We start from the raw sequence: 27,448 nt of genomic DNA, 5'->3' as shown, positions 1-27,448 counted from the left end.
GTGAGATGGACTTGACATCTCACAAAAGAGGACAGAAAATCTCTAGTTGTTTTATTGCTTTGTGAACTGTTATAAATGAATATTGCTTTGATTTTTTGGAACCTCCTTTTCTTTCACTTAACTGACAGAAGTTAATTCCAAGAGGTTAAGTCACACCCAAGAAACCAGAAACACACCCAGTTTCTTTTTTCAACCTAAAGGGTTTCAAGTACCAATTGTTCAGGACCTGAGGCTTAAGGCTCTTGCAGATGGGGTGTAACTGTGTCCTTCAAGCCTTCTGCAGCAGTGCAGGTGGCTGTAACCACCCCGACCGCTGAAGGTACAACTAAGACCAACATCTGGCGGTCAGACACCGAAGTTTAACCACGCACTCGCAGTTAGGGTGAGAACCCATAATCCCCCAGTTCTGTAATCTACATGTTTTTATGTGATTGGTTAATGTTTTCCCCATCTTGTTTTATGTATGAAGTTATAAATATTTATTTCTCCTAGTTAACTATGTATTAGTTCTAGAAAGTTCTGTACTCCTCGACACCCCATTGGTTCTTTCCCTAAGTCCCGCCTATGTGTTAATCCCATTAGTTCCCTCAGCTTCAACCCCCCCCCCCCTCTTTCCCTTTATTTCACTGGCTGGGTACCTTATCCTCACCTTTCCTATCCCCACTGTAAAACCCCTGGACACGTTCAGGTCTGGGGCTCTTCGTTCCTGGTACCTTCACAGTAAATCTCGTCTGTGGAATCCGTATGAGGAGTCCCCTCCCTCCTTCTTCGCCTCTGCCTGTGCGTGCCCTCCAGTCAGCCCAGGAGTAGCTCCCATCGGGTGAGCAGCTCACTCTTGAACCCTTTTTCGTGTTCAGTGCTGCCTTGTACCAGAGGGTGCAGCTGGACCTCTGGGCTCCTTCTGTTTTGGCTAGCGGGCAGCCCGTCACCCTTCCTGGCAAATCCCCAGTCCAGTGGCTGGGGGGAGGAAGCTCTGCTGGCACGACAGATGCCCACGGAGGCAGAGGGGAGAGCAAAGGCTGGTGGTGTTCGCTGCATGTTGTTGGCTCAGCATCATCAAAGATCTGCTGACATGCAGAGTGTGCACCCCCAGTCTCCCACAGCTGTGACCACGTTCTGGGCACATCTGGAATGGGTCAGAGCGCACAGGTAGTGAAGTAGCTTTTTTGCCAAGTTACATGACAAGCAGGATACAAAGAAATAGACAATCTGGGAATCCAGGAATCCTGGAGAGCTCTCCTCATGACAATGAACAATCAGCAATACTCTAACTACCCCTTTACTGGTGCCCAGCTCCCACATCCTACAGCACCCCAGGAGAGGCTCTCACAGTGACACAGCCCAAGCTCCTGCCTGCAGATGTTGACCCTTTGTAGGTGTCTTCTTCCTCCTCACCTCTGGCTTCACTTGCTTTTGCACACCTGTGGACCTTGAGCAGCATGATCTACACTCCCTGGCCACCCCCTTTTGTGCATTTTCCCTAACTTGTGAAAACCACCACTTGATACAATTAGTAACAGCTGACTGCAGCAACCATACTGCTGCTTGTGTCACACATTTCTTATCCCTTCCCTTGTTTTGGTCTGACACAGCCTTTATGTCCATTATTGGTTTGTATGTTTGTTGAATCAATGTGTCTGTCCTTGTAGGTTCACCAAAATTATTATCTTGCCCAAGACAGAAGAAATCCTGTGTGTTTGGGAATGCAAAGCCATAAGAATAACTCCTGTGTAAAAGGGAACTATTTTATTAGGCACGGATGATAACAAAATGGTTTCTGACTGTGTGAGAAGAAGTGTTCTGTCCATCTGTGCATTTTAAATCCCAAATATAAGTACTGGCACGCTGTCAAACAGCTGAGAAAGGAATAACACCATGGCCACAATGTATAGGCTACATTTAAGTAGCAGATTCTTACATTATGTCCCAAACTTCATTTTATTTCATAACTTTAGTATTAATGGCCACTTGGTATCGATTTCCAGTTGCACCTATATTTGAAGAAATTCTTAGCAGTACTGATAATATTCAGCAAGAATTACTGCTGTTCTGTTTTTCCCATTCTGTCAGTAAAAGCCTTAATATTTTTTTAAAAATGTATTAATTATCCATAACTTCTATAATTGCCTTTCCAACTGGTCACCAAGTATATTTGTTCTGTGCCAGTCCTGCTTCTCAGGTAATCATGTTGCAAAACGTGAAATATGTACAATTTTATTAAGATAGGATGTTCTTTGCTGTTTGATCTTTGTAATTTTCTGGCCTAATCAACAAGGAGGGAGATTTAATCCACGAAACAGAGCAGCCAACAAGTTCTAAGTGATGTCCAGGTGTTAGAAATACAAATTCCTGGTCAGCCCAGTTGCCTTGTTAAGGTTTAGGGCTGGACATGTTTCAATGATCTCAGCCCAGCGGGAGATTAACAAAGCTTGGGAAGAAGCTTTTTCTGAGAGCGGACACAGAGAATGCAGAATTTATGGGCCACGAGGACATTTGGCAGAACCCCCAAGACAAGGAAGAAACCAATAAAGCCAACTCAGCAACTGTACTGAAATCAGCTCCGACTGGGCAAGGGAATCCCGGCAGGGGCAGATCAGGACCACCAACTCACGGACCACCCACACAGGAAACCGCCGAGCCAAAGGAAGAGACAGACAGACAGACAGACAGATAGATAGATAGACAGACAGACAGATAGATAGATAGATAGATAGATCGTGGCGCTGATTAGCATGAGAGGCAAGAGACTCATTAACTAATAGAAGATAGAATACTAATTAATAAGAGAGCTATGTACCTTGTAACCAATGCACATTAATATCTTTGTTTGCTAAAAGTTGTAAAGAGTGGAAAGGTTTGCCAGTCGTGCTGCTGACTCGGTGGATTTGCCACCCAGTGCCCCCTTCTCCGCAGAAGTGTAAATAAACCATATGCCAGGACTCCTGTGCGGCTCGGCCTCTCGCAGGACAGAGCCCGTTTTGGGCCAGGACCGTGTTCCCTGGCACAGGCTCTGCGCCTGCCCTGCGCCAGCAGCGGCCGCCGGCACGGAGCTCTCGTGAGGGGAGCTCCCGGCCCGGGCGGGCCCGCGCGCCGCGGGTTAGGCGGACACGCGCACGCCGGACACGCGGGCGCGCGCACGCCGGCGGGGCCATGGCGGGCGGGCCGCCGGTGCTGCTGGGGCTGCGCGACGCCGCCATGGTGGGGCCGGGCCCGGCGGGGCCGCTCCCTCCATGGGCCACCAACAAGCTGGGCGGCAGCGCGGTAGGGCCGGGGCGAGGCTGGGCTGGCGGGGCCGGGGCCGGGCCCGGCCGGGGCGGCGGGGCGTGTCCCGGCCCGGTCTGAGCGGCGGTGTCGGTGTTGCAGGACTGGATGCCGGCAGTGCGGGCGGGCCCGCCGCGGTGCGCGCGGTGCGGGCGGGCGCTGCTGCTGCTGGCGCAGGTGTACTGCCCGCTGGAGCGCGGCCCCGCGCACCGCGCGCTCCACGTGTTCGCCTGCGCCGCGCCGCGCTGCTGGGGAGCCGCCCGCAGGTGAGCGCGGGGGCCGCGGGTGCTTACCATTGTTATTGTTATTGTTGTTCCTGCTGCTGGTCAGTGATCCCCCCCCTCACCCTCTGTTTCTCTTTGCCCCGCACATCGAAGCTGGAAGGTGCTACGCTCCCATTACTCGCAGGCCCAGGAGAATCAAAGCCGAGATCTCAGCGGCAAACAGGTACAGCTCAGCTCTGCCCGCGCGGGCTGTGCCGGGGCTGCAGGGAGGGCGCTCTGAACCGGAGCCGCGGCTGAGCTGCATGAGCTCACACCCTACATCTCCTTGTTTTAAGTAACCATAACCTTCCTCCAGAAGCTGCACTCTGCGATGGTTTCCAGTCGTGTTCTGTGGTTGTGTGGAGAAGTCATAGTCATGGAATTTTTGTCACTGCACTACACTGTTTACTATAAGACTGTTAAACAGTGTTTAACCTCCTGTTTGTGTCTATGTCAGGCGGGTTTTTAAGTGGAGATTGCAGTCCAGCTGTATGGCCAAAAGTGATACTTAATACTTTAGTTAGTTCAGCTAGCTAAATTTTATTTTCAACTTCAAGTGATACTTGAAGTTGGAAAATAAAGGCTATACTGTTTAGGTTTGGATCTTTAAGCTGTTTTCTTTGTTTTCTAATTTAAATTGATCTCTTTAAATTTAACACAAGCTTTTAAATTAATCTGACTCAATTATTGTTAATATATTTGTGAAGAAAAACGGCATGTTGGCTAAAGCAGATTGGAAGAGTAGGGTGGCACCACACTGGTGAAGGCAGGCAGGAAGGGCTTATTCAGCTGATGCATTTGCAATGTGAAATCTTGGCCTGTGGTAAATGAGCTTTTACTCTGGTAAAATGATGGTGTTGTTATTATTATTTCCTTCTGTATTCTGCCCTTTGGGTTGCCTGTGGTGCTGGAGCTGCCCAGGCAGCTGGCAGGGGCTGTGCCACAGCCAGGGCATGGCAGCGGGAGGCACAAGGGCCACTCAGAAGCCTGATGAATTCTTGTTCTTATTCTCCAGTGTGAGATGGTTTTGCCATAACTGTGCTGGTGTGAGAAGTAAATGTGGGTGTGTTGGGAAGTACCACTGTGAGGAGAGTGGGTGCAATAACACTGAGCATTAGTTTAAGGTCTCAGTTCTCTCATCTGTTAGAAGCTGAATTTGAAATGCAGTAGGATGGCAAACCTTGGCAGTGTTGTCTTCTCTTTTTTTTTTGGTTCTCAGAAGCAAGAATCAAACTTTGCTGCAAAGGATTGGTGTGAGGATGCAGATGACTGGGGAGCCTGTGATGGAGCAGAGTTTCCTGCCCGTGCCTCCCTTCAGCTGCTTGGGCTAAACGAAGCTGTGAGCAGCGAGGTGGAGTTTGCATCCCAGTTCCAACAGCTCCACCTGTCTGAGGCTGCCGATGGCCTGGGTCCCCAGGACACACACCCTGCAGCCAGTGAGGGCATGGATGGCCCAGGTCCCCAGGACACACACCCTGCAGCCAGTGAGGGCATGGATGGCCCAGGTCCCCAGGACACACATCCTGCAGCCAGTGAGGACATGGTGATGGGAACGGCTGGTTCAGCTCCTGTGTTCCAGCCCTTCTACATTAATGTTGTGGATGAGGAAGACTACATGGGTTTCCTTGATACACATCATGCAGATAAGCTACTGAAGGAGTATCAGCAGAGAGAGTGTGTTGATTTGGAACAGATGATGTCAGAAAGGTGAGAACAGGTCTGGATTTCATGGTGAAACTGAAGGAATTGTGTAGTTTCCTGTATGCTTACTGATAATCTAAATGGGACTCTGACTGAACCTGAATGATTTTGTCTGGAAGCTCCTTCAGAAACCATTGCTGTGTAGAGCTGTGCTGGAAGAACAGAACAGTGCACCCAGTGCTGTCAAATCTGGAGTTACTCAAAGATGCAGCTATTTCTGAGTGACTGAGCACTTGGAGTGTTCGTGGGCTCCAGGTGGGGCAACAGATGGTTCATCTCTGACACAATATATATGCTAAATGGCATGACTTTATATCATGACATTTCATGGCTTTTTCTTTACAGAGCTAAAGCTTTTCTTGTATTTCAGTTGCATTTTTAAGAGTTTGATTATTTAGGGATTTTGGCTAGAGACTGGGATGATGGTAAGACACCTGAAGGTTTAGTAAGGGTTGCCTGAAAAACAATTGTTGAGCTGTTACTGAAAATAATTTCTTAGTAAAGTATTTAACTTAGGTGGTCACAGTGAGCACTTACATTTCAGCCACTTGTGCCTGAATTGTGGACAACATTGAATTTGTCTATAGCTAAAGTTGCTGTCAGTCCCAGAATCTGCACAGGAAACTTTTCAGCAGTGATGTTCCTGTTGAGTTTTGTTGACCTTTATAGAATCATAGAACTTTAATTATGCTTGATTCAAAATTGAAAAAGACAACATCATAATTTAAAACCACAAAAAAATTTGCGATGTTATTAAAGGAAGAGGTTTTTGGTGGAATAAAGCAGGTACATGTTGGATTTGAGTCACATGTGATAGTTTGAAACACTGCTAGTAATTGTGTAATTAAGCCACCAGAAACCAAAGAAGTAGAAGGAAAATGTGCACTTACAACCTCTAACAAGAGTTGTCTCTTAACATGTATATCTTTTCTCAATGTATTTAGTGTAATTTAATGTGAGTGTATATTAGCCATTCCTTATTTAAAACATTCATGTCATACTGAAAGCCTTGCTGGACAGTTTGTTTCTTGTTTTCTTACAGTTTTGCAGGTGAAGATGGTAATGAAAAATATGAGAAGAGTGAAGTCAAAAGCTGGGACCACACGTTCCATAAATTCATGAAAAGAATATCTGTGTGTCCTGAACAGATTCTAAGGTATGTTGATAATCTAGTTGTAACAGGGAGATAGATACAAGTCATTGGCATGGATGGTTGGTACATCAAAATGAATTCTTTAATTGGAAATATGTGTATGTTTTAATTTCTTAATTAAAAAAACCTGCTGTGGAGGCTGTTGCCATGTCTCTGGTCAGACTTCAGTCCCTGGCTGGGCTTTCTTTATACAGAGTTTAAGTACATGATAAACAAACAGGATCAGAGGCCGTAGCTCTGGCTGTGGGAGACTTTTGACATAAGACCTGATGAGAAGACCCCGACTGTCTTTGAAGCCTCACTGAAATCCAGGCACAGAGGTTTTCAAGAGACAGTGTTGAGGTGGAAGTCTAACACACAGTGGTGTGCTGTTGTGATAGATTTACAAGGCTATCTGCACCTCTGAAATTTTGTGACCTATTTGGAATTTCTAATGTCTGTCCTTGACTGAAGCAAGGAATTTCTTGTTTTAAAGCCCCAGTTCTGCAGCTTGTTGTGGACACCTCTCAGCCCCCAGCAGTCTTCAGGTCTTGTAAATCTGTTGCTTTTCCTAGAACAGAAGCAGGTGTAACCTCAGAGTAGCTGCTCTTCCTGGGAGAGGAGTTAATTCTGGTTGGGAGTATAGCAAAGAGTAAATCCTAAGTCATTCATAGTATCAGAAAATACAGGTTTTCATGGATCATACCAAGTGTTCCAGGGAGTCCAGTGCTGCCTGTCTGGTAAGGCTGCCTAAGTGTAGTGGCAGGGCTTTTGTTTACCAACTTTCCAGTACCAGGTCTGGTCCCTTTTTGATGAGGAGTTAAAAGTCTGAGTGGCTGTGTAGACAGAAAAGAACATGAGACACTTTTATTAACTGTCAAAGATCATACAGGAGATTTTCTAATGCAGAGTGCAAGTAGCATTTTCAGACAGCTTTTCACTGGATCTGTCACTTTGCAGTATTGTGCTCTTTGAATTTGCCCTTCCTCTAAGAGATCAGCTCTGGTGTTCTCTGGGGCTGTCCCTGGTTACAATCTTTCCGTAGCCTCCGTTTGCCCTCCCTGGGCACTGTCAGTGTGCTCTTAGACTCCCATTTCTCCTGGCTGCAGGGTCCCTGTTGCCCTTCAGCAGAGCACCAAATCTCCTGCTTGGCATTCAGTGGAAACCATCCTTGGTCTGTTTCCTGTTGGTTGTGAAGCTCTGATAGCTATTACAAATAAACCATCACTTCTGAGACATGGCTACTGTGGTTTTGAGACCTATTCTGTGTTAAGGCTTGTTGAATGTTATCTTTTATGTCTTTTGTCTGTTTAGGATTCCATTTTTCAGGAAAGTGTGGTTTGCTTAATGAAATGGTTCTGGTACAGCATATTTTGGAGGTGTCCGTTCAGAGCATTTGTCTCCTTTAAATCCAGCTCTTTCCTTAAGATTTTCCCAGCATTAACCTACCAGCTATTTCCCCCTCCCCATCTTTATTCTTTGTTTAGTGACTCCTTTGTAGCTGAGGCAATGATTCTGACTCACAACCATGTTTTACTTGAAGCAGGTTCAGAGATCTCAGCAAATCCTGGACACTGTTGCCAACATACAAGTTTTCCTATCAAATTTAGATATTAAAAAAATAATGATTTTTTTCTTCCCTGTCTTCTCTCAGATACTCTTGGGGTGGCCAACCTTTATTCATAGCGTGTCCTCCAGCCAACCTGGACCAGGATATCCCAGCTTGCAGTAACTGTGGAAGCAGCAGAGTGTTTGAGTTCCAGCTGATGCCCACACTGGTCAGCATGCTCCAGAGTGACTCAGGTGCTTGACTTGCTTGAATCAATATTTCTAACAGTGTTCTTTGTGGGAAAGTGTAGTGAACTGCAGTTTGGGTTGTTTCCTGCTACCCACATGTGCTTACCACAGTGGTGGTGTTCCAGAGGGTCTGCTGTCTCCATTACGGGTTTCACTGAACTAAGAGAGAACTCTGCTTTATGGAGGCTCTGTTTGCAGCTTGACTCGCTCACTAGTGAACTTTAATAACTGAATCAGGGATAATTCCATGGCCTTGGGAATAATTTGTCTGTATTGTCTCTTAAAGGAGGCCATGGAAAATAATAAATGCTGTGAGGTAAGACTGCAGACACTTAAAAATCTCTTGGAAAATTCCGATTTGGCTACCTTTAGCATGGTTAACATTGGAAAATGGTGTTTACAGAGGAGACTGAATATGAGAAATATTTTCTGAATTAATAATCTGTGCAAAGACTGAAGTGTAGTGATAAGCAATAGCCCCTGATTATGTCATTTTTCTTACCCTTATGTACCTCTGTTGCTTTGTTTTTAGATCTGTCAGTGGAATTTGGAACTGTTATAGTTTACACATGTGAGAGAAGCTGTTGGCCAACAAATCATCAAACCCCTCTTGAAGAATTTATTTTTGTACAAGAAGACCCAGATCAGAGATTATTTAAATAAATTGTATTTCTCTGCGTAGATGAAAAGTCTGTTGGTGTGTTTTGGGCTTTTTTTTACTACAAGTTTCTAATTAGGTAACAGAATTTTCCTCAGATGTGATGAAAAATTAAATTTGTTTGATGGCATTGTGCTTATTTCCAGGAATAACTGATTGAAATCTATTAGCATGCCTCTAAAATGTGGTGACAAAACTTGCGTACTTCAGTTACACATGGAAGTTGAGGTGTAGAGATTGTTTCACAGTTCTAGTTACTCTCAGCATTTGGGGAAAGAAGTAAAGGAGAAAACTGCAATGAGAAAACCTTTCTCATATATTGGAAATATTCATCCATACTAGAAGTGGAGAACTTAATGCCAGCTTGATTTTAAAAAGCAATTCTGCTTTGATTTGACCACAGATTGGAAATTCAGTGGGGAGTGGCTGAAGGGCCTTGCTGTCCCTGCAGCCTTCCAGCATGAAGCTTTTCTGTGTTTTTCCAGCGAAGGAAAAGCTCCATTTGTGTGGTTAAATGAGCTGTGACAGTGCCATGGGTTTGGGTGGGGAGGAGGCGGAGGGGTGAGTTAACTCTTGTGTTCTCACAGGTACAGAACTGGGGCGGGCTGAGCACCTGCCTTGGTACCACAGTGTGGTGGTGCAGCTTCAGTTAAAACCGTCTGCATTCTCCTGTGCCTTCCCTGTTGGCTTAGGCTGAACTGCAGTGTCTTAACTGACTGAAGGAAAGGTAGTTTAAGTGTCCTTAGAGCATTCTGTACAGGTTTAATGCTGCAACAGAAATTAATGCACTAAAGGTGTGGGTTTAAAATAAGGGGAGGTGGGGAGGAGAGGAAATGACACACAAGGGTGATGGAATGTTTGCAAAACTTTGTAAGGAAGAATTGTAGCTTACCATGTCAGCTTCTAGAGGCAAGTTAGTTAACTTAGGTGAAATCATAAAAATAAATATAAAAAATAAAAATACATTAGAAATAAATATAAATATATTAAAAATATCATAGAATATGGTGAGTTGGAGGGGACCCATCAGGATCACCAAGTCCAACTCCTGGCCCTGCTCAGGTCACCCCACGAATCCCACCATGTGCTTGGGAGCAGTGTCCAAAAACTTCTTGAAATCTGTTTATATTAATATCAGATATAAAACTATTAAACATATAAATATATTGTATATGTATATTTGAACTACAAATATACTAAAAATGACTATAACAAAAATCTCCTGGTGCACCAGGAATGCGTGCCTGGGGCTGCCCGGCTGGAGCGGGGCTCGAACTCGCGGCTCTCCTGCCCCGCCGCGGCTTTCCCGGGCAGTGCGCGGTGCCCGGCCCTCCGGGGCGGCGGGGGGCGCTGCGCGCGCGCGGGCGGCGCTCTGTCCCGGCGGGCCCGTGAGGAGGCGCGCGGAGCCGCCGCCGTGTCCGTCATGGCGGCGCCGCTGTCGGGGCCGCTGCGCCCCGAGCTGGCCCAGGCCGTGTCCCAGGCGCGGGTCCTGGTGGTGGGGGCCGGCGGCATCGGCTGCGAGCTGCTCAAGAACCTGGTGCTCACCGGCTTCAGCAGCATTTACGTGGTGCGGGTCGAGGCCGGGGCGGGGGCTGGGGCGCTCCGGGGCTGGCGGGCGGGGGGAGGCCGGGCCCGGGGCCGCGGGTGCCGCTCGGCGGGGGCGCGGTGTGGGCGCGGCCGCTCCGCCCGCCGCTGTGTGTGCGCGGTTTCAAAGCGTCCCAGCCCGCCAAAGCCGCCGCGGGACCGCCGGGCCGGAGCGCCACAAAGGGGCCGCGGCCTGCGCGCCATCGCCGCCCCCCCTCAGCCCGGGCTCCCGCCGGGCGCGGGAGCTCCTCCTTCCCCCGCCGAGGTCCGGCCGCCTTCCTCGGGAAGGCCGTATATCTCCGGAGCCCGCGGATGGAACCGCCCGGGGTACCGCGCTGTGCCGTGTTTGCTGCCCGGCGATACCTTGAAAATCTTTAGTTTAGCCCAGTGCCGCCTTTGCCGGTGCTGGGGGTGATGGTCCCGTGATGAATTGCAGCGAGAAACCCCCCGGGAGAGGTGAACTGTGCTTTTGGATCGCGGGCTGCAAACTCCCTCAGAGCTGGCGCTTCCCGCGGGCTCGTGCTTTCACTTTTGCTTCCAGATATTAATCTGTGAATGCCTACAGGAAGGGCAGATGTGAGAGGGTAGTAACGAAAACGGGATAGAGACAAATACTGCTGGTGAAACTGATTGCCTGGTGTCCAGACCTTTACTGGTTTCTTACTGTAGTGAGAAAGAACATAGGTTTTAAATCCAGCCAGAGCATAGGTCTGTTTCCTTGAATACCGGTTTACTAACGTGCCCAGGAGTCACATCTGAGAGTTTTATGTGACAGCTTGTGAGGAGTTTGGGTTTGCAGGCAGACTTGTTGAGCAGAGCAGCGCGTACCTAAAACCAAATCAGCTTGTAGAAAAAAATAGTTACTGGCTTGCCTTGTTATTCTTACGGCTTGGGCTTTCCTACTGGAATGCTTTTGAAACTTATAGAATATGTTTAATTCCAAATTGTCCCTTTGGTTTGAGAGCCTGTCCAGTTTGAACATTGCACCAGGGAAATAGATAACTGCAGAGGAGTGGAGGCATTCTCTGCACTGTTCTCCTCTTTTTTTCCCCCCTACTCTACTGTGTCAGTTATATACTCCTGCAGTCCATTATAATAGAGCTTAAAGCTCCTGATTTTCCAGTTAGTCATTATGCACAAATCTCACTGGGGTGTGCTTATTGTTTCACTTATTATAGTTTGGGGTTTGGTGTTGCCTTTCAAGGCTGACTTGGTGGGACTCCATTAGGTTAAGTACATGTTGGATCAGGGTTGTCTTCATATGACAATATCACAGGCAGTGTTTTATGCAAGAGAGTAATGTTTTAAGAACATAGGAAACAGGTGGGTACAAGACAAGGTGAGAGCAAAAAAAGAATTATTACATAAAGAGGGAATTTGCTATTAGCAGAATAAATTGCTTTTGTCAACATTTGTGATATTGTTGAGGGTTTTCCTCAGTTCTTAAATATTAACAAACTTGAACATCTGAAAATGCTTTTTATACATCAGTTGTGATTTTTTAAAAAAAGAATATTAATACTAAAAAAAATTAGTAATTTTGAATACCAGACAACTGACAAATACGTGGCTTAAGTATAGTATGTTGAGAGGCATATCCTTGTCCTATGAATGAAGAACAAAATGAATTTTTTTCAATATCCTGGTCTGAATTAAGAACATGAGTAAATGTTGTTATGATGCCTTTTCTTCCAGGTTACAAAAATGGGAACAGTGTAGTTGTGTTATAAGTGAGCTGTTAAATTCTGATCATTCTTAGCTAGAGTGAAGCTTCTGTTGAGGTCTAATGGTCTCAAGTTTCCTCTCTGGAGAAGAACTCCCTTTGCTCCCTTTAGTGCTCTAATTCCTGCTTTTAGCAGGAGCTGATGTCACTTGTCATCGTCTCCAGTTGAAATATTCAAAGCTTTCTGGGTAGTGAAGGTTTTAACAAAGTTTTGCACTTTACTGTTTTCCCTTGAGGTTCTAGGGCTTTTTGGTTTTGGACTAAGCAAGCCTTCTGTGTGTCTTGTGAGGAAGAAAAGGAGGTAGAAATGTAAATCATGCAAATACCATTTTCATGAAAAGAGACAAGGCCGTGGGTAGTTACTATGATACCATGATAGTACTGTTTAACAGTCTCAGCTCTATAATACATTTTTTAAATGTATCTTTTCTGTTTGCTTTGTATCCACACGTGCTTTTATTAACTGTTTAAATGAAACTCTCTAGCTATTGCAGTTCTTAGTATGTTAAAACTTAGTCCTTCAATTAAAAATATTCCCTTCAGAAAACAGGAAGGTTAATATTGGAGTTTGGATCTGTCACACAAAGGATGTTCAGTGAGTGTGTGCCGTGCTTTTTTCATAATTCAGGTTGGGTTAATGAAGTTAGAAGTGTGTGAGAACACCCTGAGTAGGTCATAATTTAACTTCACACTGCACAGTCAGTCTGAGAGTGCTCTCTGGGTAGCTGAAGGTGTGTTATTGTGTTGAGTATGTCAGCATTACCTGTGGGAATTTGGGAGAAATCTCTCTGATGCTCAGAAAAACTCTGGAGAAGGCTTCTAAAAAGAATTGTTGATCAAAGAAACTTTAATTGCACAAAAAGTAGTGGTAACAAAGCTAGGAAAAAAATGTCAAAGTTCTAGTTGAATCTTTTAAATTCTTGTGGGGGCTAAAGATACTTGATTTTATGCTCTTGCTGTGTATATATTAATAAATAGAAGCATAGCTGTTAGGGGAGTTGCAGTCATGGCATCCTTTGAGGCTGCACCTCAGGGTGTTTGGTGCTGTGTGTTTTTAAACATTTTGATTGTGTGATTTGGTTTCTTTTTTTATAAGTAGACTTCACAATTTGTTAACATGCACTTAGGCAATTAGTGCTGGGCACAGGCAGTAAAAGCTTTTGCCCTGCAGTGTGTGTGTAAGATGGCTGTGCAGCCCTTGTTTTACTGATTCAGGTGCTTAAAGCCATGCTCGTATAAAGTGGAAGGACCAGTTGATTTGGAGCAGCCTTTCCTGGGCCTTGGGGAAGCACAGAGCCAGTGTTCAGGGTGGGCAGTGCAGGGAGAGGCTGGCTGGACCCATGTAGATGGATTTCTGCAGTTTCCCTCCTGAGTTTGCTCCTCAGGAACTGCCACTAAAATCTTTATCCTGTGTAAGCAGGACAGGTGGTGTTGACGTTCTACTCACTGCTGTGAGGAGCTCTCTCAAGAGTCACGTGCATTTTTGGCAGGGACTCTCTTCAGAAAGCTTGTTGTGGTAGCCCTGCACTTTTGTCATGGTCCCCTGTCAGCAATGATTGATCACGTATGGATTCCTGAAGATAATTAGGTGACCACTTGTGTCTTTTCAGTTGCTGTGGTGCTGATGTAACACCTGAAAGGTCTGAAAAGGGGTCTGTAAAGTTTCTGCATTTTGGCCAATTGTCTTTTCTTCAAACTGTGTTAATGGTTTTGTTCCTTCTCTTTCTGTGAAAGTGAAATGCCTCTCTTGTGTGTTTATAGATTGATTTGGATACTATTGATGTCAGCAATCTCAACAGACAGTTTCTGTTTCAAAAGAAACATGTTGGAAGATCAAAATCACAGGTGAGGAAAAAGTCAAAGCCCAAGTCTCATTACTCAGTATTATTTTATGGATAGTGTTAGAAACATGTCACAATTTAGTTTCTGCTGGGAAGAGGTAAGTGTTGGTTGGTTGAATGTGGCTGTCCACAGCATTTCATTATTAAAGTATTTAAATCTCTTAAGGTAGTCAACTTAGTCGATACACAGCTGGTATCAAGTCTGTCTTTTAGAAGGAAGGAAGAAATAATAAGTTTTTTTTGTTTTCTTTTTTTTTGTTTTGTTTCTAGGTTGCCAAGGAAAGCGTGTTACAGTTTTGTCCAGAAGCTAATATTATAGCTTACCATGATAGCATCATGAAGTATGTTTGGTTTTAAGCTCTAATTACATGTTTGATTTGCAAGTACTGTGTTATTTAAATGCTACAATGGTGTTCTTTAAGATATTTTACAAAGAGTCCTCAGTAAGGAGAAATAGCTGTAAATGTGAGCTACCACACACCTGAGTGGGAGTGTGGCTTTTGCATGGGTTTTAAGCTCTGGTAGTAAGCTGTAGTCATTTGTTTGTGTCTGTTTTTCATTTTATTGGCTATATTTGCCATGTAAGTTTCTACTCTGTAAGGATGCCCCGATGTCTTGAGCAATAACTAAATTAAAAGACATGCGAATGTTAAGTCTGTGATTTAAAAAATTAAGTCCTTTGTGTGTGTGTAGGTAACTGTTATTTATATATGCCCCAAGCTGTTAAAATTTGGTCTTTATGATCTGCAACCAGTGAGTAGAGTACAAGATTATGTAGGGTTCCATTAGCTGTTACCCGCGTTTTCATTTATATTTGCCCCAATGTCTAAAAAATGGATATTCTGTATCATGAAGATTTGAACTCTGACGTTGCTATTAGCCAGTGAAACACTGACTCACTGCATCCTTTTCCTGAAACTGCTAATCCTGTTTCCTCTTTACTCTCTCTTCTTTTCCACCTTCTTCTTTAAGTCAGAAAAATGCAATGTGAAGATAACTGAAGTGTTGAGATTTAAGGTCCCATGTGTTGGCTCCTCAGGGTATGGACACACAGTCAAACCAATGGAGCTATCACAGTACAATGAATTATGCACAGTCTGATGAGCTGTGGTAATTACAGTGTGCATGTTTTAGCCACAGCTGATGGTTTTTAAGGTCAGTTACCACAGCTCAGCCAATTTACTCATTAGGTCAGAGTAGTTTAATCACTTTTCCTTGTCTGCCTGTTTCATTGGTCAAATTAGTACTAATTGCAGTAGCTTCCTTCCAGCAGCATAAATTCATGCTTTCACCCAGCTTTAAAATGGGCAGAAGACAAATGGGGCAGTTAAAGGGTAGCTAAATTTATAATATGTGTAATTTATCACACGAACATCGGTTGCATGTGTAGAGTTTCTCTTGTGCAGATATAACCAACAACTTTGTGCCATTTGAAATGTTGTTTTTGTTTTCTGTAGCCCTGACTATAACGTAGAGTTCTTCCGCCAGTTTACGTTGGTTATGAATGCTCTGGATAACAGAGGTGAAGTTTTCACTATGATTTTATATTGCAGATGTTGCTTGTTCCTTGCTGCAGTGTCATTTGAGTAACAAGTATCCTCTTAACCTCTCTGCAGTTGGACTAAGCCTTGTGTGCTTTGCTAGAAACTTGAAAGGGTGGCTGATGTTTCTGCAGGTGTTTTGAAAGTAAATGTTAACTGCTAATTGCTGCTTCATGGGAACTGATGGGTATTGTGGGTTCAGTGTAGCTTTAGTCAGTTGAGTTTGCTGTGTTTATTAATGTGACTACATCTTGTGAGAATGGGAAACTGGACTTCGTGAAAATGGTGTACTGCTCTATAAAGAAACAAGGCAGATTAAGGATAAATGTTTGCCTAGGATGCTAGTTTGAATTTGGAGAAGTAAAACTTTTTTTTTCTTAACTATTCAAATTATTTCTTTAAAACCCTCTTGATTTACAGCTGCCCGTAACCATGTGAACAGGATGTGTCTGGCTGCTGATATTCCTCTTATAGAGAGTGGAACTGCAGGCTACCTTGGACAAGTCACAGTTATCAAAAAGGTTAGGTTGGGTGTTACTCTTGTCCTTGGCTATTTTAGACAACAAGGAGTGGGTGTTTGGAGATAGAGTTACAGTTCATCTCTTAGTAGCCTAAACTATCAGTAGCCATCTCAGAGTGACAAGTAAATGCTTCATTTTTCACCAGGGAGTGACAGAATGTTATGAATGTCAGCCTAAACCAACTCAGAAAACGTTCCCAGGCTGCACAATCCGAAATACGCCCTCGGAGCCTATCCACTGCATTGTGTGGGCTAAGTATTTGTTCAAGTAAGTGATTTTTTTATTTTTTTAATAGGTACTATGGTTCATTCTTCTGGTTTCTAAACCTACAGAGAGAGAAATAAAATTGACACACTTTTATATTTATTATAATGTATATTTTAAATTAATTTAAACAGATTATGGTGAAAACCCCAAGTTTCTTGACCTGGGTTCTGGGGTTGTTATAAAGATGGAAGGTTGATTAGTATTTAGGCCTTGCTCTAATAGCACAAAAAATCTGGCAGAGTAGTTTGGCACAACAGTGTAGGTTGAGGTTGCTTTATTCGTCATCTTCATAAGAAGTAAGCACATTTTTCAGTTTAATGCATGTTTTAACAAGTATAAAGTTTGTTGGAATCTTGGATATCCCACAGGTTCTAAAAATGCATTTAGTACTGCAGTGTAAATATTAGACTGAATATTGGGTGAACAGTTGAGTGAATTATACAGAAAAATGTTTTGCTAAATTCATTCTTGTATTGGGCATTTCGTGTTGTCAGTGTTAAGTCCACGTGTGATGAATCCCAGCAGTTTAAAAACAATGTATGATGTGGCAGTCTGACAGCAAAATCCTAAAATGAATATGTATCCGTTAGCAAATATTTGAGTCTTTAACCAGATATGCTGAAATTCTAGTCTTGTTGTTGTTCTTCATTGTTACATAGCCAGTTGTTTGGAGAAGAAGATGCTGATCAAGAAGTCTCACCTGACAGAGCTGATCCTGAAGCTGCCTGTGAGTGTGATATAAGCTGGTGGTTTACCCTGTTACCAAAATGTTCTGTTTCAGAGATTATGACTCCTTTCTGTACATTTCTTAAGGTTAGAGAGTTCAGCTCCTTTTCTTTAAAGAAGATTCTGTTTCTGGCCTCTGGGAGGCTTGTATTTTGAACAGAACACTGAGTGATATTTGTAGTCTCTCTGCATTTTCCACTCCTAGCTGAGGGTTTGCAAGGAACTGCAGGAATTATGTTTGAACTCTTCTAGCCTGCAGCACTCCAGCATTAATCTACATGAGAAATATGCCCATTTTGAGTGATATTTTTATAGCTATTCAGTATTTTTCTGTAAGGACAGTAGTCATAGTTACTATGAGGTGAATAAGCATCATTGTTGGTTGCTTCTTTTGGATCCTTTGATAGATGAATGGACTTGGGACAGGGAGCTTAGAGGATCCTTCAACTCTTCAAATTCTTTGAACATCAGATAGTGATCACTGAACAGGTTGTTTCTACAGGAAATCCAGAATGAAATAGATGAGTCTTAAAAAGAGTGGCAATATAAAGTCACTTAAAACAATGGCTGCTGAAATACTCGAGAGGTAGCAGGTGCGATGCCACTTCTTTAAGTAAAGACACCAGGGCACTTGTAGGAGGTGTGAGCTGTAGCCTGGTGTCTGCAGTGCCAGACTGCCCATGGTCAGGGTGCCTTGGTCACACAGTGTCCGGGTTTGACCCAGCTGGCAGCTGGGCACTGCGCAGCCCTCGCTCCCTGCCCCGCCCAGAGCAGGGAGAGCCACACAAAAAGTGAACCTCACAGGCTGGGGTAAGAAAAGCTAACAATGGAAACAAACAAATATGTAATACTAGTGCTATTAAAATTGGAGTAAACAGAGAGGGGGAATAAAGACAAACAAGTGACACAGTTGCTGACTGGCCAATGGATGCTCAGCCAGTCCCCAGGCAGAGATCAGCCCCTCCCCGCCAACTCCCCCAGTTTATGTGCTGAGCAGGACATTCTGAGGTCTGGAATATCCCAGTTCAGTGGCCAGTTCAGGTCAGCTCTCCTGGCTCTACTCCCTCCCAGCTCCTTGTGCTCCTGCTCACTGGCAGAGTACAGGAAACTGAAAAGTCCTTGACTTGGAGTAACCTCTTGGCAGCAGCTAAAACATCAGCGTGTTACCAACATTGTTCTCTTGCAGAATCCAAAACACAGCACCAGACCACCTGCTAGAAAAAAAATTAACTCTCTCCCAGCCCTAACCAGGATATCCAGGGAAGAGTCAAGGCAGCCTTTATAAAGGGAAGTCGTGCCCTGCACGGCTCTGTGGGTCCTTGGAAGGAATCAGCAAACTTCTGGAAAGTGTATCTGGTGTAGACTGTTCTGAATGTGCAGGGGGCAGATTCAAAAACTGTTGAGGGGAACCTGAGGGAGATAAGCAGCCACGGGGACAAAAAAGGCTGAAGATCCTGAAGTGGCTAAACTACTTGAATGATAAATGGTGGTGAGAGGAGTCCCAGATGGGAGATGTGTGCTGTTCAGCACGGATGATTGAACAAAGTCACTCAAAATAAAAAAGGTGAGGAATAACTGCAAAAAGTAGTAGAAAGCTTCACAATATAGAATGACTGGGCAATGATACTTGAGGCAGATAAATATGAAATAATGCAAACGATGCATTGGTGAAAGGTGGGAAACATTCACAAATTTACGCATCATGTTATGATCTCTGAGTTGATCTTTCTCATTCAGTCAAAATGTTAATAGATAGTTTTATGAAAACATCAACCTGCTTATTAGAAATCATGATAGCAATTGTTGAATGTGACTGGGAAAGAAAGAAAATTATTAGAATCTTTCTAGAGAATTTTTTGTATAAAAAGAACCAGAGGTTGGAAACGGAAATTTTTGTTTGTTTGTTTTGAAATCCCAGCCAAACTAAGACTCTGCCAGAAAAAGAGACAACTAAAAAGGGGTGGTAAGACATTTATGAAGTCACATCATAATGTGGAGAAAATTAATGGGAAACAGTTTTTCTTTGTTTCTGCAGATAAAGGAGTTGGGTGCTACTAACTTAAATCAGTGAGTTGCAGTTGCAGAGGCAAAGAGGAACAGGCACACTGTACCTAATTCAGCTTTTGTTGGGTGCAATAAAGCCATTTTATGGTCCCTGCATAATTTTGGCAATTGACTCAGGGTAATATTTGGATGGGATTTCTTCTTTTTTTTTTTTTAATTTAAAATACTGGTTATCACTTTATTAATAGGGGAGCCAGCAGAAGCAGAAGCCAGAGCACTAGCATCCAATGAAGATGGTGAGATTAAACGTGTTTCAACTAAGGAGTGGGCTAAATCAACTGGCTATGATCCTGTCAAACTTTTTACTAAGGTATTTTCTTTATCCAAATGTCTTTATTTGAAATGTATGAGGTGCTGTAAAGTTAAATCAAACCCCAGCTTGGATGTTTAATGCTAGCCATCAATTATGTGATCATGTAAGATATCCACCAGTTTTGCTGTTGTGTTGGTCTCTTGCCTGTTTTACAGGATTCCACTTGCCTCTGCACAGATGGCTGCAGCAGCTTGCCTCCTCTGTGCAGACAAAACTCCATTGCAATTACTTTTAATGGGAGAGGGTCTGTGTCACCTCTGGAATTGCACTGGGCATAATCAGAACCAGTCTGAGGATCTAAAAGCTATCAGTCATCTGTGCATCATCAGGCTCTGGCATAAGAGAAAACAAACTGATTTAGGAGTTTTTGTTCTAAATAGTTACTGAAAGTGGATAATTAGAGGAGTAATGTTCATGGGTAGTAATAATTTTCTTTGGAAATTCATTGGCATGTTCATTCACGTGTCTCAGAGAGGGCATACAAAGAGCGGTAGGGATGGCTTCAGTAGACAGGTGAAACCACTGTTTAGATTACTGTTTCTTGATTTTTCACTTTACTCCTCCCCAGGTTAATCAGATCTGTGTCTGCTCATGACATGGGTGTTAGAGAGTGGGGAATAAGTTTTTAGACTGTTTTTATGTAGTTGAAAATACTGTCAAAGAGAAAATCAAAACCTCATCCATGTAATGCTGATTTTTCAGTGTCTTTTTTTTTGTTCCCCTTCCACTTAAAATTTTTTTTTATGTTTCCTAGCTTTTCAAAGATGACATTAGATACCTGCTGACAATGGATAAGCTGTGGAGGAAAAGAAAGCCTCCAGTGCCACTGGACTGGGCTGAGGTACAAAAGCAAGGTAGCTATCCCTCCTCCTACTGTACATTTGTAAATCACACCTGCTGTTTATTAAGGCATCTCTGTGATATGTACATTTTTTTACTGTCACAGTTGAGTACTGATAATGAATATTAATTCTTTACAGTTCCTGAAGATTTCAAATTTTTCTCTGTAAAGATAACATTTTTACGACTGTTTTTCAGTTGTTATTTTAGATACTCAGTATTGGCTGTAGAAAATACACATTTAACAAAATTACATGTCACCTTATTCTAGGACACCTTGCCATAAGCACTGATAGATTTATCTCTCAAAGTTTAATTTGTTCGAAATTTACATTTGCTGTAATTTGTGCATGTTTAGGTGACTGATGCCGTAGCTGTAGTTGCAGTTTTAAATGTGGATTTGTTGTAATATGTTAGGGCTACTGTAGGTTAAGGATGTTGTTCTTCACTTTAGAAAATACTTAATTTTGCTGAAATTGGAAAGTTATTTGAGAGAACTTCTATGGAGCTTACAATTATTCCTGATCTTAGGGTTTTTTTTCTTTTTTTTCCCAAAGAGCAAAACATATCTGACCAGCAGAATGAGAGCTCTGCAGTGTTGAAGGATCAGCAGGTTCTCAATGTCAGGAGCTATGCAGACCTGTTTTCAAAGAGTGTTAAAACCCTGAGCCTTCACCTGGCTGAGAAGGCTGATGGAGAAGCACTTATTTGGGATAAGGTTAGTTTGCTGCATATAAACTCCACGTGTGTAGTACAAATATTAGTTGGGCTCATTCAGTTTCCTTCCAAAATAGTACTACTTAGAACAAAACTATCTGGCACCTCATGGAAACACTTTCAATACATCAACAAATATATTCTTTAAACACTGTCTTGTGTGACTCACTGAGGGCAAGCATTAACTGCTGCGGTGTGAAATAACTTAATTCACCAAATTCTCCAGCTTATAAAAGCACAAATTCACAAGTATTTGTCATATTTTGATTTTTGAAAATATTTTAATAATGCAACTTCATTTTTTCCCTTCTTACCTCTCTCCAAAACATGCTCTAAGCCAGTGGTCAGTAGCTGAGGTTCTGCTGAGGTTATGAGCAATCAGCTGATGATGGGTGTGCAATACAAGTTCTGTTGAAGAAGACAAGAATTTTCTCTTTTATCACCACACACAGGATCACTTCCAGTCAGTTATCTTTTGGCATAAGAAAAAAAGTAGTCTGTAAATATGGGAGGGGGAAAAATAGTAAAATATTACTATGACCAATAGTAAAAATTCTTATCTCTGAAACACCCAATGTTTGAAACAGCTGATTCGGTATTGAAATTCAGTGTTGAAAATGTTTGAAACATTGTAAGATTTAGGATTTAAACATTTTTATAACACACAAGGCATTTTATTAGTACGAATAATATACTAACTTGGTACTAAAATACATATGTTTAGAAATTGTAGGTAGTATTTAAAGTATTACTGCTCCAAGTACACCATCTGAAAGAGGAAGTATATGGACTTCGAAATTAAATACTGTACAGACTTTTTACTTCTTAATTCCAGATTTTAAGGTTTTAGGAACCATGTGTTGCAAACTCTTTCCAATGAGTAATCTGATTTTTAAATGCTTTTTGTAATAACTTCTTGTTAGGATGACCCTTCTGCCATGGATTTCGTCACTTCTGCTGCAAACCTCAGGATGCATGTTTTTGGAATGAATATGAAGAGCAGATTTGATATCAAGTGTAAGGATAAAATGTAACATTGTTTCATTTAAATTATAATCTTGTTTTCTTTTGCTGTTAAAAGTCTGCCAACTCTTGTTTATTTTGCAGCAATGGCAGGAAATATTATCCCAGCTATAGCTACTACCAATGCAGTGATAGCTGGGCTGATCGTGCTGGAGGGTTTGAAGATTTTATCGGGGAAGATAGATCAGTGTAGAACGGTAAGTGGGAATAAAATGCTTTTGCTTTCTTGCTGTTTATTATTTGTTTAAAAGTTCCATTTAACATTCTTTGACTACTCTGTGTAGTTTTGCTGTCTCTCACTTGTCACTTGAGTAGATTCTGAATATGCTGGGAACTTTCAGTCACAATGGGAAGAGAGAAGTGCAGGTCTTAAGGATCGTTAAATTCCTATGACAATAAAAATTTGCTGCTGGGTGGGAGAGAGAACCAGGCTGCCATAATTTGCACTGCAGTTATTTGGTGTTATGGCTGTTGGGCAGGAGCTGGGCAGTCAGCGTGGGGTGGACTGGCTGTGTGAGACTCCTGCTCAGCAGGCAAAGCAGAGAGGATTAGGGAACAGGACAGCTTGTGAGACCAGGAGAAGAAATCTGCAGGAAAACAGGCTTTAGACCTGCTGGTACTTACAGAATAACTCGGTTTCTTCTTGTCTGTCCTCAAGATTTTTCTGAACAAGCAGCCAAATCCCAGGAAGAAGCTACTGGTTCCTTGTGCTTTGGATCCACCAAATCCTAATTGTTATGTATGTGCAAGTAAGCCAGAAGTGACTGTGAAACTTAACACACACAAAGTTACTGTGTTGACACTCCAGGACAAGGTAAATCTTGAGCTATAGTTACATTTCATTTTGAACCTAATACTGTAAATTATTAAAATAAGGTATTTGCTCAATATATTTTGACTGAGCATCTCCTATTTACTCTACATTTCTCTCAGCTGCAAGAAGAGCTGATAGCCACTATGCTTCTTGCCCATGTGTGTTGTATGTCTTGTGAAAGAATGTTTGCATTTTGCAAATTTTGGTGATTTTAAAGCCTGTTAATATCTGAGAGCAAAAAACTAAATTTGTATTTCAGTTGAAAGTTCAGTAGCTACATTACAGTTGTAGTCACTATTGATTCATAATTCTGTCATTTTATGAAGTATTCTAAAAAACTTTCCAGCATACGTAAACCTGTAGATATCAGACCTCAAAAATACAGTCATTTTGTTCATGGAAATGAACAAAAAAGTATAGACTTTCAGTAAATGTCTGAAAATGAGCCAGAATAATAAACATAATTCAAGGTTCTCTTTAAATAAAACTTTCAAAGTCAGAGATTGATTGAATGTATTTTAATATATTTGTATTTTCAGATACTGAAAGAAAAATTTGCTATGGTAGCACCAGATGTACAAATAGATGATGGAAAGGGAACTATCCTTATCTCTTCAGAAGAAGGTGAAACAGAAGGTAGGTATGCCTTCTGAGGGTCTTGGGATAAGAGTACATAAAACCTTGGAGGACACCATACAGAATATATGTATAGCAGACATTGCTGTGTTCACCCTGTGGACTAGTATTTGAAGAGAACTGGATTTGCAAGTATTTCAAGTGGCTTGAGGATAGCCAGTGGTATTGTGTGCAAGCTGTCCAGCTCAGCTTTCCTGAACAAAGCACTTCTCAGCTGGCATGTCAGGATTCCTTTCAGGAACAGGTATCTGCCTGCAAGCCCCCTTCATTTTCTGCTTCTTAGATGGTGCTCTGTTCATGATGCCAGAAACCATCTCCAAAGCGTTCTCAAATGCAGTAATTGTGAAGTGCTTGAACACGATGGCATGAGGAGTAAATAAATCAAACATAAGTAGCTTTAACTCCTAGTAGGCTTAAATGTTCTGGAGTACTCTGTATTTTTTCAGGTGTAAAGATCTTTATAAATAGCTCTCTACACTGCAGGCTTTTTACTGTTTTTGTAGCAAATAACCACAGGAAATTATCAGACTTTGGAATTCGAAATGGCACTCGACTACAAGCAGATGATTTCCTCCAGGACTATACACTGTTAATCAATGTGCTTCATAGGTAAGGATTCTGAAATAAGGATTTTTTGTGTATATACATAGAACAGTTCCACAGGGAATTTTTCACTCACAATTTAAGTACGTGAATGAAGTTCACAGATTAAGCTGCTGAAAGGAAATATAGAGGCAAAAGAGGAATTGTTGTTTTTTAAGAAATTATAGTTTAAGGGGTTTTGCTTGGTTTTGTTTTGTGTCTTTTTTGTGGTTTTGTTTTTTACAACAATAACTGAAAGAGGTTTATTTCAGTAATTTTTTGTTACACAACATAAGAATACATTGCAAAAACAGATTATTTTTTGGGGCAACCAACAAGAAAGAAACTGGCATTTTAAAAAAACCCTAAAATTTAGAAAGGCAGGAAAACCCCAGCCTGTTGGCATAATAGATCCTCTGCTTGACTGCATGTGTTCAGAAGTCACTCTGAAATAGCTGGGGTGTGTATTTAACCCTGGGTAAGTAATAGACATATTATACACAGAAACTGAGCACACTGCACATTCAGTGGGAGTAGGGCTGTGATGTTAAGGAAGAAAGGTAAGTTCAGCTAATGATTTTCTGATTCCTAAGAATTTTGAGTTCATAGCACTGGGTGGAATAGTGTTTAAGAATAGACAAAGCATAAATTACAAGAGAGGACTGAACAGATTTTCCTCTTTTTCAATATGTTTTTCTCATTTTGTCATAGTTGCAGGGTGCTCAAATACTTGAATTTTTTTTTTTTTTTTGTGTAAAAGAGTTTGTTTTCTGGCTGTTTAAAAGCATGTGTATTTTTCTGCAGTGAAGACCTAGAAAAAGATGTAGAATTTGAAGTTGTTGGTGATACCCCTGAAAGAATTGGCCCTAAGCCATCAGAACCAACACCCAAGAACATTAGCAATGGTAGCGATGATGGAGCACAGCCCTCAACATCAACAGGTAATCAACAGTAATCAATATTAAACAAAACAGTTTTTCACTAGTGCAGTCCAATTAAAGTTGTCTTCAGTTGTATGATTTAGCTTCACCAATACAAAATAAAAGGCATTTAAGTTGCCTCTGTGTATAACTCATACTAAATAAAAAAATACACATTTACAATTGTTACAGCAGGCACAAAAGGCACAAAAGTTTATGGTACATATGCCTTGAAATTGTATTATTTACCTGGTGTTCCTTTGCCTGTAAGATAATGTGCAGATTTAAGACACTGTGTAGTCCCTTGCCTCCTGTTTGAGGGAAAACTCAATTTTAAGAATATTGCTAAAATTTACTTCAAATTATATTAAAAATTGCATAAAGTTAGTTTTTACAGTGAATTTGTGTTTAAACCCAAATAAAATCCACTACATGTCTTGAAAGTTCACATTGGGTTCTCTTTTCCCTTACATACTATCCACTGTTATCTTTCAGCTCTGTAAGTCTGCTCAACCTTCCACTTCTCCCTCTCTTTGTGAGTTCTCTCTCCTGGAATGTGGCCTCTTGTGGGAGTTGTGCTGAGTGCAGTAGGGAAATGAGAGGCTGCTCTACAGCTTGGTGTGTGTAAAACTTCCTTTCCCAACAACTACTGCAGACAGCAGCAATTCTTCTGTTTTGTACATGCAAAAAAAGTCCTGCTAACTAATGCATTTCCCATATTTTTGGCTTATTGCAGTATTTTCCACACCTGTGGTGCAGAAGGAATACCAGTGTGAAAACCATATTTTATAGTAATTTAGGGACATTTAAGATACTCTTGCAGTTGCATGGTAAAGAATGTGGATAAAGAATGCTCCAGTATTTTATGTATGAAAACTGGTTTGAGACTAGACTGTCTTTGCAGTACCCATTTGAATTCCAAACCCCTCTTTTGCAGCTCCAGACCAGGATGACGTGGTGATTGTTGACTCTGAGGATGAAGGTACTTCCAGCAATGCTGACGATGTGGAGAACAAAAGCCGCAAGAGGAAAGCGGAGAAGGGCTGTGAGTGCGTGGGGGCCAAGAGAGCGCGCGCTGAGCAGGAGCAAGACGACCTCATGATCGTGGAGTCTGAGGATGAAGGTGCTTCCAGCAGTGTTGGGGAGGAGGAGAACAGGAGCCTCAAGAGAAAACTCGAGGAGAAAGGGTGCGAGTGTGTCGGGGCGAAGAGCGTGTGCTGAGCTAAGAGCAAGATGAAGAGCATTTGGGGGAACCTCCAAATGCCCCTTGACAAAGTCATTCACATAATGTCATACTGCAACAGCAAATTGTGGTGGGATGTGAAAAATGTCCAGAACTAGACTAACTCTAAGGCCTTGGTTCAAAGTGGATACCAAATCACTGGCTTAAATAATTTGTGTCTGTTTCTCATGATGATAAAGCTCTCGTATCAGTAGACTCTTTTCAGAAGTTTTTTCCGTACTCCATATAGTAAATGTAGTAGAAACATAGTCTATGAATACTTACAGATAAGTATTTACCTAAACAGTCACGAAAACAGCATGGTATTTTTGTGTAAATACCTTTTAGGTATCATCCAACAGGACAAAAAAACCCCTACTTTTGTTCAGAAAAGGGCCATCATCAGATGCCCAGATTTTAAGCAACTACATTTTTTATTTTTCAGTGATTACTTTTGAAGTTTCCCAGCAGTGGCCTGCCTGCACATTTGCTTATCCCTTTCTGAGGCTGTGGTTTAAGTGTGACTGCTTCACCTCCAGCATTCACAGAATCACAGATGCTTGAAGAAAAACATTTTTAGCCTAGTCCTAAACATTTTTCACACCCTGAACAAGTAAAGAAGAAAATCCAACAAAGCAAATTAGTGCCATGTTTTAACAGTGTTCTTAAACATCAGCTGGCACTATGTACATTACTGTAAAACTGTTAATTTACTCCAGTTTTTCAGCTCGTACTGCCTGGTATGTCAATGTAAGAAGCAAATTTTTGTGTATTGTTACAGTTTCAGGTTATTTATATTTGATGTTTTGTAAACTCAGATACTACTACTATACTGTACATCTGATGGACCAAATAAATAACATCTGAAATACTTGCTATATTTGCTTGCACAGTCCAAGATTATGCTGACTTATGGGATTTTACAATGTATAGCCTTCAAAAATTACTGTATTATTTCCATTTTTCTAAACATAACCTAGTAGTACAGAACTTAAGCTTCACTTGTTTGAGGTGAAAGGGGAATTTTTTTAATAAAACTTTTGTGAATGTTTTTTTTCTTGGACAATCAGTTCTTGGGCTCGTGAGCTGCAGCAGTTGCACCACCACACACATGCTTTCACCACCTCATGCCTTCAGAATGAAGAAAGCTCTGATTTTTATACATTACACTTTGTGTGTAGGACAAAAGTGTAATGTTTAGAACTAGTGTCTTAAAACCTACTCCATTTGTGTTGTAACTCAGCAGTGTCAGTGTTGGTTCTCAGAATGCATTAATTGGCCATTTCTGTCACTGTACCAAAA

At 42.0% G+C, this 27,448-nt stretch overlaps 2 protein-coding genes across 2 annotated transcripts; both read left to right on the top strand.

The window, feature by feature from the left end:
• Positions 1-3,137: 3,137 nt before the first annotated feature.
• On the top strand, positions 3,138-8,817 carry PDCD2L (programmed cell death 2 like; the record flags this gene model as incomplete). Its single annotated transcript, XM_082290020.1, has 7 exons — positions 3,138-3,261; positions 3,364-3,527; positions 3,639-3,708; positions 4,744-5,231; positions 6,268-6,381; positions 8,012-8,160; positions 8,687-8,817. Exons 1-7 carry the CDS (start codon positions 3,151-3,153, stop codon positions 8,815-8,817), a joined length of 1,227 nt encoding a protein of 408 aa, XP_082146146.1. The 5' UTR covers positions 3,138-3,150.
• A 1,416-nt stretch (positions 8,818-10,233) lies between these two features.
• UBA2 (ubiquitin like modifier activating enzyme 2) lies at positions 10,234-27,199 on the top strand. The gene is made up of 17 exons (XM_082290252.1): positions 10,234-10,379; positions 13,881-13,964; positions 14,231-14,301; positions 15,418-15,482; positions 15,922-16,022; positions 16,168-16,289; positions 16,949-17,016; positions 19,268-19,389; positions 20,147-20,246; positions 20,790-20,950; positions 21,873-21,966; positions 22,057-22,169; positions 22,631-22,786; positions 23,326-23,422; positions 23,926-24,031; positions 24,809-24,945; positions 25,862-27,199. Exons 1-17 carry the CDS (start codon positions 10,236-10,238, stop codon positions 26,143-26,145), a joined length of 2,025 nt encoding a protein of 674 aa, XP_082146378.1. The 5' UTR covers positions 10,234-10,235; the 3' UTR covers positions 26,146-27,199.
• The last annotated feature ends 249 nt before the right edge of the window (positions 27,200-27,448 follow it).

This window comes from Coloeus monedula (genome assembly GCF_965178545.1).
Source record: "Coloeus monedula genome assembly, chromosome: 13".
In the NCBI taxonomy this organism is placed as follows: Eukaryota; Metazoa; Chordata; class Aves; order Passeriformes; family Corvidae; genus Coloeus; species Coloeus monedula.
Note: the sequence above shows the minus strand (reverse complement) of the source record. Positions and strands in the feature narration are given on the sequence as shown.

Bases quoted from the DNA above. Each gene is read 5' to 3' on its own strand.
- UBA2 (XM_082290252.1), top strand. From the start codon at position 10,236: ATGGCGGCGCCGCTGTCGGGGCCGCTGCGCCCCGAGCTGGCCCAGGCC. The intron at 20,247-20,789 runs GTAGCTATCCCT...TTTTTCCCAAAG, and splicing joins GGCTGAGGTACAAAAGCAAG to AGCAAAACATATCTGACCAG. The intron at 21,967-22,056 runs GTAAGGATAAAA...TTTATTTTGCAG, and splicing joins GAGCAGATTTGATATCAAGT to CAATGGCAGGAAATATTATC.